This window comes from Salvelinus fontinalis, chromosome 7 (genome assembly GCF_029448725.1).
Source record: "Salvelinus fontinalis isolate EN_2023a chromosome 7, ASM2944872v1, whole genome shotgun sequence".
In the NCBI taxonomy this organism is placed as follows: Eukaryota; Metazoa; Chordata; class Actinopteri; order Salmoniformes; family Salmonidae; genus Salvelinus; species Salvelinus fontinalis.
This window is the reverse complement of record NC_074671.1, coordinates 24,539,108-24,553,751: the sequence shown is the minus strand read 5'-3', so window position 1 is coordinate 24,553,751 and position 14,644 is coordinate 24,539,108. Positions and strand designations below refer to the sequence as shown.

The 14,644-nt window shown below is 41.3% G+C and overlaps 2 protein-coding genes across 6 annotated transcripts in view; both read left to right on the top strand.

Moving 5' to 3' along the window:
* Positions 1-9,383, top strand: part of LOC129859263 (E3 ubiquitin-protein ligase HECW1) — an 82,383-nt gene extending 73,000 nt beyond the window's left edge. For all 5 annotated transcript variants that reach the window (XM_055928807.1, XM_055928805.1, XM_055928810.1 and 2 more), the window contains 5 exons: positions 261-390; positions 769-915; positions 1,204-1,318; positions 2,639-2,837; positions 5,934-9,383. In XM_055928807.1, coding sequence (XP_055784782.1) covers positions 261-390; positions 769-915; positions 1,204-1,318; positions 2,639-2,837; positions 5,934-6,045 — 703 coding nt within the window. In that variant the 3' untranslated portion in view covers positions 6,046-9,383. The remainder of the gene's footprint in view (positions 1-260; positions 391-768; positions 916-1,203; positions 1,319-2,638; positions 2,838-5,933) is intronic.
* Positions 9,384-13,864: 4,481 nt separating this feature from the next.
* The window catches only part of LOC129859262 (serine/threonine-protein kinase 17A-like), a 43,735-nt gene continuing 42,955 nt past the window's right edge, over positions 13,865-14,644 (top strand). The window contains exon 1 of the mRNA XM_055928804.1: positions 13,865-14,380. Coding sequence (XP_055784779.1) covers positions 14,202-14,380 — 179 coding nt within the window. The 5' untranslated portion in view covers positions 13,865-14,201. The remainder of the gene's footprint in view (positions 14,381-14,644) is intronic.

The window sequence follows — 14,644 nt, the reverse complement described above, 5'->3', positions numbered from 1 at the left end:
TTTGCTTCCATATACCCCCCACACACACCTGTACCATAATCTATCCTACACATCCTTACTTCTGTACCTCAATTACCCCTCTTCACCCTACACACACACACGTCTTGTGCCACAATCTACCCGACTCACAACTCTCCCTGTACAATTACCCCACACACACCTCTCCCTGTACAATGTATCTGCTACACGTCGACTAAAAGGAATCCCTACTGTAACATCATATCAATCAGTCAACCAGTCAATGTGTGATGTTCCCCCAGATCCACAGACCTGAGTGATCTGGAGTATCTGGATGAGGAGTTCCATCAGAGTCTCCAGTGGATGAAGGAAAATGACATCACTGACATCCTGGACCTCACCTTCACCGTCAATGAGGAGGTCTTTGGCCAGGTCAGTCTCAGTTAGGAGTCAGTCTGTTAGGGGTCAGTCTCAGGGATCAGTCTGAGGTAGGCCACGAGGCACTAGGGCTTTGACTGTCTCTGCTTAGCCTGACCTGGCACTTTGTAGTGTGTTGTAACTTGGGGAAATGGAATACTTTATCAATAAATGATTATATCATTCTGCCCAGGACAGAATGAAATGTGTTGGAAGTTTCACTTTAAAAAGTTTAATTTCGAAGTTAACACCTACCCACCACACCAGAGTACATATTTTGTCGGGAGGTCAACGAAGCAACAGTTATTTTAGCCCAAAATGGTCCCCACACCACGCAGCCTTCATAAATACAGTTCTCTGACATAATTTCCTGTTTGTCATTTCCTGTGTCAGGTGACGGAGCGGGAGCTAAAGTCGGGTGGCTCCAACCTTCAGGTGACGGAGAAGAACAAGAAGGAGTACATTGAGCGCATGGCCAAGTGGAGGGTAGAGCGCGGGGTGGTGCAGCAGACTGAGGCCCTGGTCCGAGGCTTCTATGAGGTACAGCACAAACCTACTACTAACCCCTACTAACCCGTCAGTGTTTGCAGATCTGAAAGAATAGGATGGGTATAAGCAATATGGCGGATCCTCCCCATTATCATGATGCGTACACCTATCCAGTCACTTTTGATTTGTAAATGCCAAAGGAAGGTATGGTCTCTAGAGGAAGTGTCAGAGACATTATTCCATCTCACCATTGCCAAATGAATTCCATTCATTTGTGGAACAGCCGGCAATCATCTATTGACATCCCTAATCCCCACTCCAACCCTCCTCTGGCCCCAGGTGGTAGACTCTCGTCTGGTGTCGGTGTTTGATGCCAGAGAGCTGGAGCTGGTCATTGCAGGGACGGCTGAGATCGACCTAAACGACTGGAGGACCAACACAGAGTACAGAGGAGGTGAGAAAGTAAAAATCAATGCAGATATCTGAGTGCTTCTATTTCTGTTCTGGGATAGTCATCTTGTGAAGTGTCCAAGGAAAACGTTTTTTTTTCCTAAAGTAAAACATGTACTATTGACTCTGAGAAAGAAAGCTGCTATCAAGAACCTAAAAGTGTTTTTTGTCTGTCCCCATAGGAGAACCATTCGAAGAACCCTTTTTGGTTCCAGGTAGAACCCTATTGGGTTCTACATGGAACCCAAAAAGGTTTCTACCTGGAACCAAAAAGGGTTCTCCTATGGGCACAGCCGAAGAACTCATTTGGAACCTTGATAGCACCTTTTTTTCTAAGAGTTTAAACTGAAACTGACAGTGCTGCAGACCACACAGGGGAGGAAAGAAAGCAGTAGTGTAAAAAGACTGACAAAGACCAAGTGATGGTCGAAAAGCTGTCCCTGACAGTCATGCTGTTTAATGTAAAACCTACATTTTTGGAAGCATAAATCAATGTGTCCCTTTCTGCATAACAAAGTACTAGAGTCTATATGTTCCAACTGACAGGCCTGGTACAGTACAGTAATGACACAGAGCGGTCAACGCCAAGTAAAACATGCCGGAACATCCATCTCATGGCCTCATTAGCGCATACGCACCATGTCACCTGACATAAGAGATTGTGCGTCTGTAACTGATTACGGCCACATCATGAGCGCCGTTGCAATTTCTCTCTGCCTCCTTTGAACAGACAGATGTGGCGGAGGGTCCGGCAAGCCCCGAAATGCCCATAAAGGTCCATAACTCATTAATCACCCAGAAGGCCGTGCTCCAGCTGCCAGGCTGCTCATCTGGTTCTCATTATGGCTAAGCTCTTAATTGGCCAAACTCATCATCTGCACAATTGGAGCCGTTTGCCCTTTCGTTTGGCAAAGACGTCAGTTTGCTGTGGATGGATAGTATCACAAGCCGGACTGGAAAGCCTGCAGTCACCCTTCTCACCACAGCCTCCAAAGCAAACAGCGCCCTGTTTAGATTGCAGTTTGTCATTTAAAGTGAAAACTTTCAAAATGGAGAGAAAGTGGTGAACATTAAATTTGATCTCAAAATGAGAGCTAGCTTCTTAGTCCACAGTATTAATAGTAATGACAATGACTTGCAGTTAATAAGCACATATCTCAAACACTAAATAAGGGGTTGACTCAATCCATTTCACCCTCCGTGTGTAGCAACCACATGTGTGTACGGTTGATGCAGAATACAAAGCAGTGAGGATAAGGGTTGTGTACCAGTCAGTTACACCTACACTGACCTCACCAATGAACCATAATGACTCCTTCCCCAGGTTACCATGATGGCCACATAGTGATGCGGTGGTTCTGGGGTGCGGTGGAACGCTTCAACAACGAGCAGAGACTGCGGCTGCTGCAGTTTGTGACAGGCACCTCCAGCGTTCCATACGAAGGCTTCGCTGCCCTACGGGGAAGCAACGGCCTGCGACGCTTCTGCATCGAGAAGTGGGGCAAGGTCACCTCATTACCCAGGTACTAGATGGAAAATATACCAACATATTAATAAATATATAGTTTGGAATTGAATCCTCTTATAAGAATCATATCTCTCCTGGACAAGTTTTATTCTTATAATCAACTAGTATCATCTCTTAATAAAAGCAAACTACATTGTAAGTATTTTTTTACCACTACGGCATAAGCAGACTCATGATTCTTAGAGGCAGAGTGCACTGTTTTGGGTGTTTTATTCTGGAATAAAGAGGTAATTTCATTGACTAATGTAATTATTCCACTACAAGGAGATGAAAATATCCAGAAAGACATTCCACTGGGCACACACTGGTTGAATCAACATTGTTTCCACATCATTTGAATGAAATTACATTGAACCAACGTGGAATAGATGTTGAATTTACTTCTGTGCACACTGGGAAATAGTACAGTAAACCTGGTTCTGGGGTCAAATGTACTGTAACTTGCCACACTTATAAGGTCCATTGGAAACGCATGCTAAATGTGGCCATTTAGAATTATTAAAGCAGGTAGCCACACCCTATTTAGGGACAGACATTTGAGCAAAATAAATACAGTCTTTCACCTCATAGGAAGAGCTGTAGCGAGAATATTTTTTAAGGAAATTAAAAAAACTGTCTGCTTTTTAAAAACATATCAGCAGCTTATCTGACTGGGCTATTATGAGAGTAAGGCTGCGTTTACACAGATCTGATCTGATTGGTCAAAAGACAAATTAGTAGAAAAAGATCGGCATTGGGCTGCCTGTGTAAATACACAGGCAGTGGGCTGCCTGTGTAAATACACAGGCAGCCCAATTTGACCTCCGTTAGAACATAGAACAGACTGCAATCCCAACTTTGGGACAGTTCTTTCAAATTCCGTATTGTTAATGGCCTTGTCAATTTTTTTTCCTGGCTGAAAGGCAGCTTTTGTTTTTTTGTTAGTGTGTGCATGAGACCCCATACAGCAGCAATTGTTTTGTCCTGGACACAAAGAAAAGTCACAAAGAAAATGGCTTTTACCATTCTATCAATGAGATAATCTATTTTGAAACGAATACTATTTTATCTGCCAGTGACAATTCTCAAAGCGCAAAATCAACACCACAGAAATGCACTCAGTCAGCTGTCATTGGAAATTAGGTGGTCACTCAAACAAAAACATTTGCCCATTTCAGGCATAGTCCCTATCTCCCAATTGTACTTCCCTTACCTGAGACACTCTCATTCAGACCACATGATATTGTCATTTAATCCAACATTTTCGTAGTGCAACCATTCTATTCTCACCCACAGGACGGATGTAACCAGCTCTCTATCTCTCTCCCTCTCCTTTTTATACATATTCTCCATATGGACAGCTGGTTGAGTGTGGTATCAAGGCTTACGTTACTGTAATGGTAATCCTCCTCCTCTTCAACCGAAAAGGAGGAGTAGTGATTGAACCAAGGCGCAGCGGGTTGTGAATACATAATTTAATTAAAGAAAACACGAAAACACGAACTTCACTATAAACTAACAAAACAACAAACGGAGTAGACAGACCTGGACGACGAACTTACATTAAACACGAAGAACGCACGAACAGGGAAAATAGACTACACAAAATGACGATGTACAAAACAAACCGAACAGTCCCGTATGGTGCGACAAATACTGACACAGGAGACAACCACCCACAACTAACACTGTGAAACAACCTACCTAAATATGACTCTCAATTAGAGGGACGCCAAACACCTGCCTCTAATTGAGAGCCATACCAGGCAACCCTTAAACCAACATAGAAACAGACAACATAGAATGCCCACCCAAACTCACATCCTGACCAACTAACACATACAACAAACTAACAGAAATAGGTCAGGAACGTGACAGTTACCCATGTGGGGAAGGAATGAAACGGCTGCTGGTGTTTCCTCAACCATTACATGTAGAGATCTACCTCGTAATCAGCTCTTAGTGCCAGCCAGCTTTACAGAGAGGTATAACCCATTTTCTCAGGAGCGAGAAAAAGACTTCTCACACCCCCACCTTGTTCTAAAACTTGGTGAAAATATTTGGTTTAGACAATCTTCTGGAGTATGAAACAATTGCGTTGGAAGCAGATAACGTTATTTGTCATTTCAACACGAATGAGTAAATTGTACGTGGTCTAGCAAAGATTCATAAAAGTCACTTCTATCGGTGTATTTTCTATAACCGCCACTAGCATGTGGTTTCTTGCTTGTGTGAAGAGTTGTTGATGGAAAAGTGGCTGGGTCACGTTCAGCAGGTACCAAACAGAATGAAGCAGGGACGTGGCCTACTATCTGATGACAAATCCTTGTGTATATTTTCCATTGCAAAATGTTTTGCTACGTGTGCCTTATAATGAACACCACCCAGGTCACACAGTATACATTGCTTCTACAACACTATGGTGTCGCTGATGTCTAAAGCCAGGCGAGCTGCCGAGTTTGGAACACACACGTTATTATGGTCACTCACTAGTGCCAGACGTGATATGAAGTTCAATTCGCTGAAATGAGTACTGACTATAGTACTGGATCCTTACACACCCCCTGGGCCTACTTCTATTTTCATATTCCAATTTTCATGGATCCCTCTGAATTGGTTGCATTGCAAACAGTGCTATATTTAATGCCTGTACAGTATTTGCTTTATACCTTTCACCTTGTTAGACCTGCATTGGACATTTATTTGGCAAACGGGAGAAGATCTCATTTAAAGCTAACTAAGTCAGCAGAAACGAGAGGGCTCCCATTTCGCTGTGGAGGAGAGGAAGTGGTGGTGTTTATCATTGTGTAGGAAGCCCAGTGTCAGCAGTAAGGAAGCTAAATAAGGCTGAGGTTGGAGAAGGGAATGGCATGGCTAGCGAATAACATTTCAACCTAGGGCTTTCTCATGATTGGTGGAAGAGATAAACAATGTCCATGAGTCAGAATCAAACCCACAACCCTGGACTTACAGTATGAACACATCATATGGGACATTATTAATAGACCAATCATATCATATCGGGGTCTCATTCCGACTTGCTGCTCTCCCTGACAGTGCCTGATACAGTATTGTCCCTGACATACGGTACCGCTCCTCTCCTCTCTTTCAGGGCTCACACGTGCTTCAACCGCCTGGACCTTCCCCCGTACCCCTCCTACACCATGCTGTATGAGAAACTGCTGATTGCTGTGGAGGAGACCAGTACCTTTGGCCTGGAGTGAGACTAACCACTGGCGCTGACCACTGACTGACTTCCTTTGGCACCCTACTAACAAACTATTTTATTTTTACGTACAAATATTAACTCTGGACAAATGGTATTCTCTGTTCTTGTTTTCTTACAATACGTACCTGAGGAGTGGGTTTGAAAAATAGGGATCAAACGTATTAAAACTTGCATGCACTGCATCTGAGACATTGTACATAAACCAACATGTATGCAATAGTGAAGACCCTGGCTCCAGCCTGTTCTACGACCCCCCCCCACTTTGTCCACCTCATGGTCTCATCAGTTTAATCTTCCCGGTAAGACTATTCCAGCTCCAAAGACTGAGGCTGACACTATGCAGGGGAAGGGCTTGCTCCACCGGCCGCCGCCCACAGCCCGCCACCTCTGATATCAGAGGAAGTGACATCGGCGGTGAACCCCTAAAAATCGCAAGTCTCTCCAGACCTTAATCTTGTCCTATCAATCATCGCAGAGCATTTCCTGAAATCACCTTGACTCCCGACGACCATTCAGTGACAAGACCAAACATTTTTTTATTTCCATTGTTACATTTAATAAGCATGTTTCATGCATGTTTCACCAATTGCTTTATCATCCTAAGGGCATCACTGTTTTCCTCAGAGTGGATGAACAGCTGCTTTTTAGGAATTCCTTCACTGTTCTGAGTCCATGCCCAGCCTGTGTGTACTTACTGCACACAGTTGTCTGAATCTCCCGCCCAAGAAAGATACTGTACTGTGCCTCTGTGAGTTATTGCCTCAGTGACACCAGCTATGTGTTAATGAATCACACATACTATTGGAGACGCCAATGCAGTGGTGCAATGGTTTTTGCCGCATCATGGCAGTAGGAGGCTTATTAGAGTCAAGTCACAGTTCCTGTGCAGTACAGTGAGAGGAACTGTAGAGACCCAGGTGATGATGTATCTTGTACAAGGCTAAGATTAGAATGTGAAAGGCTAAGCTCTGAGAGTTCTCTTGTCAGCCTTGCAGAGTCATTGAGCTCACACTATAAATAATACCCATTCGGACCATGGGCTTTGCAATCTAAGCCCAAACGCTGACTGAGAGATCTCAACCATAGAGGTAAATTCTGTACTCAGTGAGGCACTGTGCAACTTTGATGGAGTGTAACGTCATGTTGAACATCCCTTTCTGTCCTGGTCTAGTGTTGACAATTATTCTTGGGGTCTCGTCCTTTGTTTTTTTAACATTTTCATTAAAAGAATGTACACTAAATGGCAGTTTCCAGAACACAGATTAGGCATAGTCCTATACCAGTGGTATTCAAAGTCGGAGGGAATTGCAGTCGTGTTTTTTTGGGGAGGGTGGCCAGAAAATTAGGATTGTATATTGTCCCATACAATAATATGTAAACGTTTTTTGAGAAACATAATTAGAAAAATCAAATTTTATTAAGTGAATGTATCATTTTGATAAAATATGAAAATGCAATCAATTTAAGGTTATTTGTTTGTCATTAGATTTAGGGTGGGGTGGAGTCGCTAGAAATTCTAACGAAAGAAAAGGGGTTCCCGCTGAAAAAGTTTGAATACCACTGTCTAGACTAAAAAGCTATTTCAATGAAGATTCTCAATTGACTGTGCTTTCAGGAAAACCAGCCCTAAATGGCCCCTAGTTATACTGTAAAATACTGTAGATTGTCCATGATTGAAGCTACAGCTGTTGTACTATGATTATAGTATAATATTTGTATGGAAAGAACCAGGGCTACTACAAAAAAAAAACATGTTCAGGGAGCAAAGAAGATTCTTGTTAGTTTTGTTTCATAAGTACTGTCGTTTTTTTCTATAATGTTTTTAGATTTTTTTTGTCAAAGCGGGTGATGTAATACTATGGTTTCTCTTTAGGACCATAAGGTGGAAAACTAATTTGAATGTTTGTTTGGTAAACATTGTCCAGTATTGTTTAGGTGTTTTTATAATGATGGCATAGGAATTGAAATGCTTTCAAAAGCAGGACTTTTACGTGTTTTTTCCCCCATGTGTACATACAGTTTTTTGTTACTTATGCCTTCATTTAGTACCTTTTTATATTTTTCATGATTTTGAATTGTATTTCAAAATGGCTTTGTTCATTTAGAATTTGTGGGGAAATGTTGGTGTTGTCTTCCTTCCCTTTGCACTGTAAATGGAACCACTTCTTTCTCTTCCTCATTCTATTTCGTCACTATCTGGCCAAGTTGCAAAGTCAGAAGCCCTGTCTAGTTCTATTCTTAAAATCTGATTTTAAGCCTAACCGTGACTCTAACCTTATCCACACTGCTAACCTTATGCCTAACCCTAACCTAAAAAATGTTTTGTTTCATACATTTTTATGATATAGACAATTTTGCAGTTTGGCCATCTAGTGGGAACCCAATCTATCTATCTTCTATGTTGGTATTGGCTGGTGAAAGTGGTTGTTTATTCAAGTTGTTGACGTAGGAATTGCATCCTTAATGGTCGAAGACACAGAGAATGTCTGCATACCAAATTGTACCCTATTCCCTATGTAGTGCACTACTTTTGACCAGGCCCTCTCAAAAGTAGTACACTATATAGGGGTTGGGTAGCCATTTGGGACATGCAATTGTGTCATGTAGAGAATAAGTAATTTTGTTTGAATTGTCTAGCATTGTATTTTTAAAAAATATGTAATTCAGTAGTCTATTTTTACTGGCTTTATGAAGAATTTTATCCATAGAATATCCTGGGCATCACTTGGTATGATCAATCCTAAAATATGAGGATATTTATTAAATTAATATTGCTCTTAAATTATTCAATATTACCCTTAAATTATTCTAAATGATCTATGTACGTTGTTTAAGTGCATTAACTATTCAAATATATAAGATCAGAGCTTGATCAGAGCTTTCAAATAAATAATGCACCGGTAATTCAATCTAACTGTACTACAGTTTGTTTATGAGTACCTTATTTTTGTGATTTTTTAAATCAATCTTTTTATTTGCCTATTTATTTTTCATGTTATATCCCCTTGGAAACAGCAAGGTAAAACAGTAGATCTTCCAATCATCAGTCAAAAACTGGCAGAAAGGTTGTGATATAGATTAGCATTAGCATCTATACCTTGTTGATATGACTTGATAAAAGGCTCCCTCTTATGGAAATTGGTCCTTTGTCCTCTCCTTTTTAACTTTCCTTGTCCTGTAAGACTTTGTCTTTCAGAATTGTGACATTTTGAAAGACATGTTTATAATCAAATTTGGTTTGATGACAGGTCACTAAATTCTCAGGCTGTGCTTTCGCTCCATGTACTCATATCACTGTACACGAATGTCAATAAACAATCACTTTGTAATTAATCTTTTGTCTCTAGTCCCTTTGAATATGTTTGACCTCAATGTAGTGAAATAGATGGATATTGGCAGAGCCACTAAAACCAAAATGCCTGTGGTACAAATGTTACCATGGTAGCTTCAGGATTAAAGAGCCTGATAAGGTAGAGGAATGTTTGAGACCTTGATAACTAGGCTCCTAATCAATAGAGCCCCACAGTGGATGCGTCATAATAGCCATAAAACCTAGCGGTCAAACACGGAAATGGTTCCAATCTTTTTTTAACCATTAATTTTTCCCATATGGGATTTTAGAACCACTTCAAATAAGGTCTGTGTTTCGTGTAGGCGTACCCTGGCATGACGTTTTGATAACCATGTAAATCTCTCTCGGACAAAGGGGACTTTTATCAATATAATCAGCTCTATTTACTCTCAGATTCGGAAATGCTAATTAGCATCAAAGTAGACATGCAAGACTACAAATCTACACCTTTGCTGTCAGCTAGCTAGCTACCTTGATCCAATACAAAATATTGATTGAACATTTTCATTTACTGTTCCATATTTTATTTTACTAATATTTGTTGGCTTATTTGTGCAGTTGGTCTTGTCTTGTGCAGAATACTTTCCTAAGGGCCACCCGATTCTGAGATTCTGGCTACTAGAGATTCTGGGTTCGAGTCCAGACTCTGTCACAGCCGGCCACGACCGGGAGACCCATGGGGCACTGCACAATTGGCCCAACGTCGTCCAGGTTAGGGGAGGGTTTGGCCGGCAGGGATGTCCTTGTCTCATCACGCAGTAGTGAATCCTGTGACGGGCCGGGCCACAGTGCACTGTGTTTCCTCCGACACATTGCTGCGGTTGGCTTCCGGGTTAAGTGGGCATTGTGTCAAGAAGCAGGGCAGCTTGGTTGTGTCTCGGAGGACGCACAGTTCTCGACCTTCGCCTCTCTCGATTTCGTTCGGGAGTTGCAGTGATGAGACAAGACTAACTACCATTTGGATACCACTAAATTGGGCAGAAAACGGGCAAAAATATATAAAAAAGCTAAAATATATAGCTAAAATAAAAAATATATATAAATAGAATACTTTCCTAGTAACAGTCGGATATTTACAATGTGCCATGAATACTAGGCTAGTTCTTTGTTCTTTGCAAAGAAGCTACCTACCTAGATGATATTAGCAACATAGCCTTATTTTACCAGATCCTCTTCTCCTTCAGCCGGTGGAGGTCTATATTTAATCTATATATACTTTTCTTAAATTATTGATTCATCATTGCCACAAACCTGGGACATCGACGAGCACAGTATGAACTATTGTTACTATCCGAGAGAGCACAGATTCTTCTGCTTTTCCATTTTAGAAATTAGACCAGCACAAATAACACAAAATGTAAAACATGTAAAACACAACTGGATGTGTAAGGTAGGTTTAATATAAAATACTAGGTCATCTCCAGCAGAATGATAAATATACAGACTCAATACAAGGAAGCCATGCCTAAATACAGCTATATCAACACCCTTGTCAATTGTTGGTCCATGTCGCTGCTGTCAATTGTGAGCAGCACATTTAATACTGCATTCAGTCAGAACCCCAGAATAAACAGGAGGACAGCATTACACAGGTGAAAAAAACGTAGCAAAAACAGTACACCACAACACTTGTTACTGAGTCTAAATGATATTAAATCATTGTGTGAAATAAGGGATGGATGGCCATGGAATAAATATAAAATGGGGTGCTGGTGTGCTTCTGCACCCCTTTTAGGTCGTTGTCACAAATATCCGGCCCATGTCCAGTCATACTCGGGGTCATTCTGTCTCAGCATTCAATAATCATGGTCATCCTGTGTCTTGGGAATCACGACATTAAAGACAATGAATGATCACAGCATTTTCACAGATTGAGCCATACATAATACAACTTCATCGTTGAGGATTGAGCCCAGGTGCGTCCAGTTTCCATTGACCATCCTTGAGATGTTTCTAAAACTTAATTGGAGTCCACCTGTCATAAATTCAATTGATTGGACATGATTTGGAAAGGCACACACCTGCTATATAAGGTCCCACAGTTGACAGTGCAAGTCAGAGCAAAAACCAAGCCATGAGGTCAAAGGAATTGTCCGTAGAGCTCTGAGACAGTTTTGTGTCAAGGCACCGATCTGGGGAAGGGTACCAAAACATTTCTGCACAATTGAAGGTTCCCAAGAACACTCCATCATTCTTAAAAGGAAGAAGTTTGGAACAACCAAGACTCTACCTAGAGCTGACCACCCGGGAGAAGGGCCTTGGTCAGGGAGGTGGCCAAGAACCCGATGGTCACTGACAGCGCTCTAGAGTTCTTCTGTGGAGATGGGAGAACCTTCCAGAAGGACAACCATCTCAGCAACACTCCAACAATCAGGCCTTTATGTTAGAGTGGCCAGACGGAAGCCACTCCTCAGTAAAAGGCACATGACAGTCCGCTTGGAGTTTGCCAAAAGGCACCTAAAGGACTCTCAGACCATGAGAAACAAGAGAAACAAGATTGTCTGGTCTGAGGAAACCAAGATTGAACTCTTTGGCCTGAATGCCTAAGACTCAGGCATACCCATTGGTTATGGAATAGAGAAGGTGTAAATAAGGTTTTTAATTTGGCATCAATAACATGGCAGTAATTTTACCTCAAACAAATGTGTGAATACCAAATAATGTAAAACCCACCATAGAAAAGACTAAATACGGTTACATAACCTTGCCTACTAGCTATACTAATGATCTGCTGTCCAGAGGGAAACAACAAACAGATCAATGTCTTCCTGCAGTAAAGTAACCACACTGCTTGACTCAAGAGATAAGAGCTAATCAGTCCATCTCTGAAACCTCTCAAAAAGCCAGACCAAAATAATACAGCTAGCTAAGTAGCTACAAATCAAGTATCAGGCTAACATTACTTGAAGTAGACTCCTCACCCACAGACACAAAGAAACCTAACTAATAACGCCTAACTCCACCATCTTAGCTAGCTAGTGAACTAGAAAGATAAACTGTTGGTTTATAAAAGCCAAAGAAAGCTAAACTTTTTAAACTTCTCATGCATTTAAATGGCTAGACAAATAGACGGCTAATGTAGCCATAGCCAGGCTAATGTTGCTAACCATGAGCTAGCTAGCTAACTAGATAACAGGTATTGTGTACAGTAAATAAACAATTTAGCCAATGTATTTATTACTAAATTTAGCTAACATTAGTTAATCCAGCAATCCTTACCTTTGCCTCGATTCAGCAATCTCGTCTCATCATGGCCCTGATGAGTGACGGGAAGTTTGAGACAGGCATTTGTAGTTATGTGTCATAGCGGTATTAGCAGCTAATTAGCATTTCATTTTGGGGGGTAAATACAGGGGACAATATTGATAAAAGTCACCTTGCCCGAGAGAGATTTACATGGTTATCAAAACGTCATGCCAGGGTAAGCCTACACCAAACACAGCCCTTATTTGAAGTATGTCTAAAATCCCCTATGGGAAAAATGAATGGTGGAAAAATTATTGGAAACATTGTTTGACCGCAAGGTTTTATGGGTATTCTGACCCGTACTGTGGTACTACATACCACTCACCAACAACAAACAGCAAAGTGCAGCATAAGTGCACTACTACTACTATGTGCACTACTACTACTCAGTGCAAGAGGTGTCACCACAGTCCCTGGTTCGAATCCAGGCCCGGCGTCGTCTGGGTTTGGCCAGGGTAAGCCGTTAATGTAAATACGAATTTGTTCTTAACTGAGTTGCCTAGTTAAATAAAGGTTACATTTACTACTAGTACCACTATTACTATAGTATGTGCACTACTGCACTACTGCCCTTCACCAGAAGAGGGAGAATTTGATTCTCTGCACTCTAATATACATTGCAGATTCTACAAAAGACATGTTCTGCTATGCAAACCCACTCACTCAGGTGCAAGCCTTTAGTTAAAATAGACAAAAAGACACCATATAATCTATTGTTTTAAATGTGTTGTGGTGGGTGTGTTTCTGTAGGGTATTGGAGGGTGGAGGGAACATAACAGTTGTTTCCATTGCAAGATGAACAATAAAGTATTCATTCTATTATACTCTATTTTCTTCTATCATTCTAGTGACTCTCACTGGTTAATGTGCCCAGATTTTACTATGAAAAAATACTATGAAAACTGTACAGGTTAGACAAGGGGAATGTATAGTGACAAGCAATTGATTATATTAGTTATTATCTTACTGGGAATTATCCCTTTCTCATTGAGATAACGGTAGTGCAGTGTTCCGATTAGTTAGGATATTTAAAGCAAATGTAACTTAATTGAATAAGACTCATGGCACTGCGCCCACTGTAGGCTGATCTTATTTATGTGGAGAGCCTTCCCCCTGCTTGTAGTAAAGTAGCATGCGCCACTCTATTTGGTCTAATTACTTGTCAATCAAGAGTGTTACCATGGTGACAGAGAGCAAAGTATCTGACTGGTAAACTTGTATTCATTCATCCGTTGTTCGTACTGATGAGCGAGCGAAGTTAGAACAGATCACCCGGTTACAAACATTTAGTGGAGTTGAAAATATTGATACATTGTTGCGCCCTTCGACATAATTTAATTGAACATGAAAGTAACAGTTCTCTCATCTGAAATATCCGTGAGGCATGCGGTCTTATTTTATCACTCCTAAGCAGCGAAGTACTGCTATTTTTGTGGTCACTTTGTAGGCAACGTTTACTAGCCATCTATTAGCTAGGGAAGTTTGGTTGCGGTAGCTGTTAGGTTTGTTTGAAAGTGACAGGAGATAACAAGCTGAAAAACCGAATCGACGCGATGATTCCTGAATATAGTCCCCGGACCAGCGAGACAAGAAGCCGTACGCGTTGCCACTATGGTCAGGCAGCCGAACCAAACCAGAACCGATGTGGGCTACTCTCCGAAATCAAAACTCCTATCAAGAATGAACTATTCACTGACCACTACACCATCATTCCGGGCAAAGAACTTGGCAGGTACTATACGTGCTTAATAATTACAGGGGGCCATCTATCCATTCAGCTTGTCAAGTTGTCTGTCTGTGAGTTTGTCTGTCAGCCTGAATAACCTTTTTGCTTACTATGACTGTCTGTTTCCATACTTGTGAAAATATAATACAGGAAAATGTTCAATTTCTAGATGAATTCATATTCAAATATCACGGTTTTAGCCTTTAGTAGTGCCACATCTCCATCCCTGCTGTCATTATGTAGACATTTGTCTGCACCACAAGTTCACCT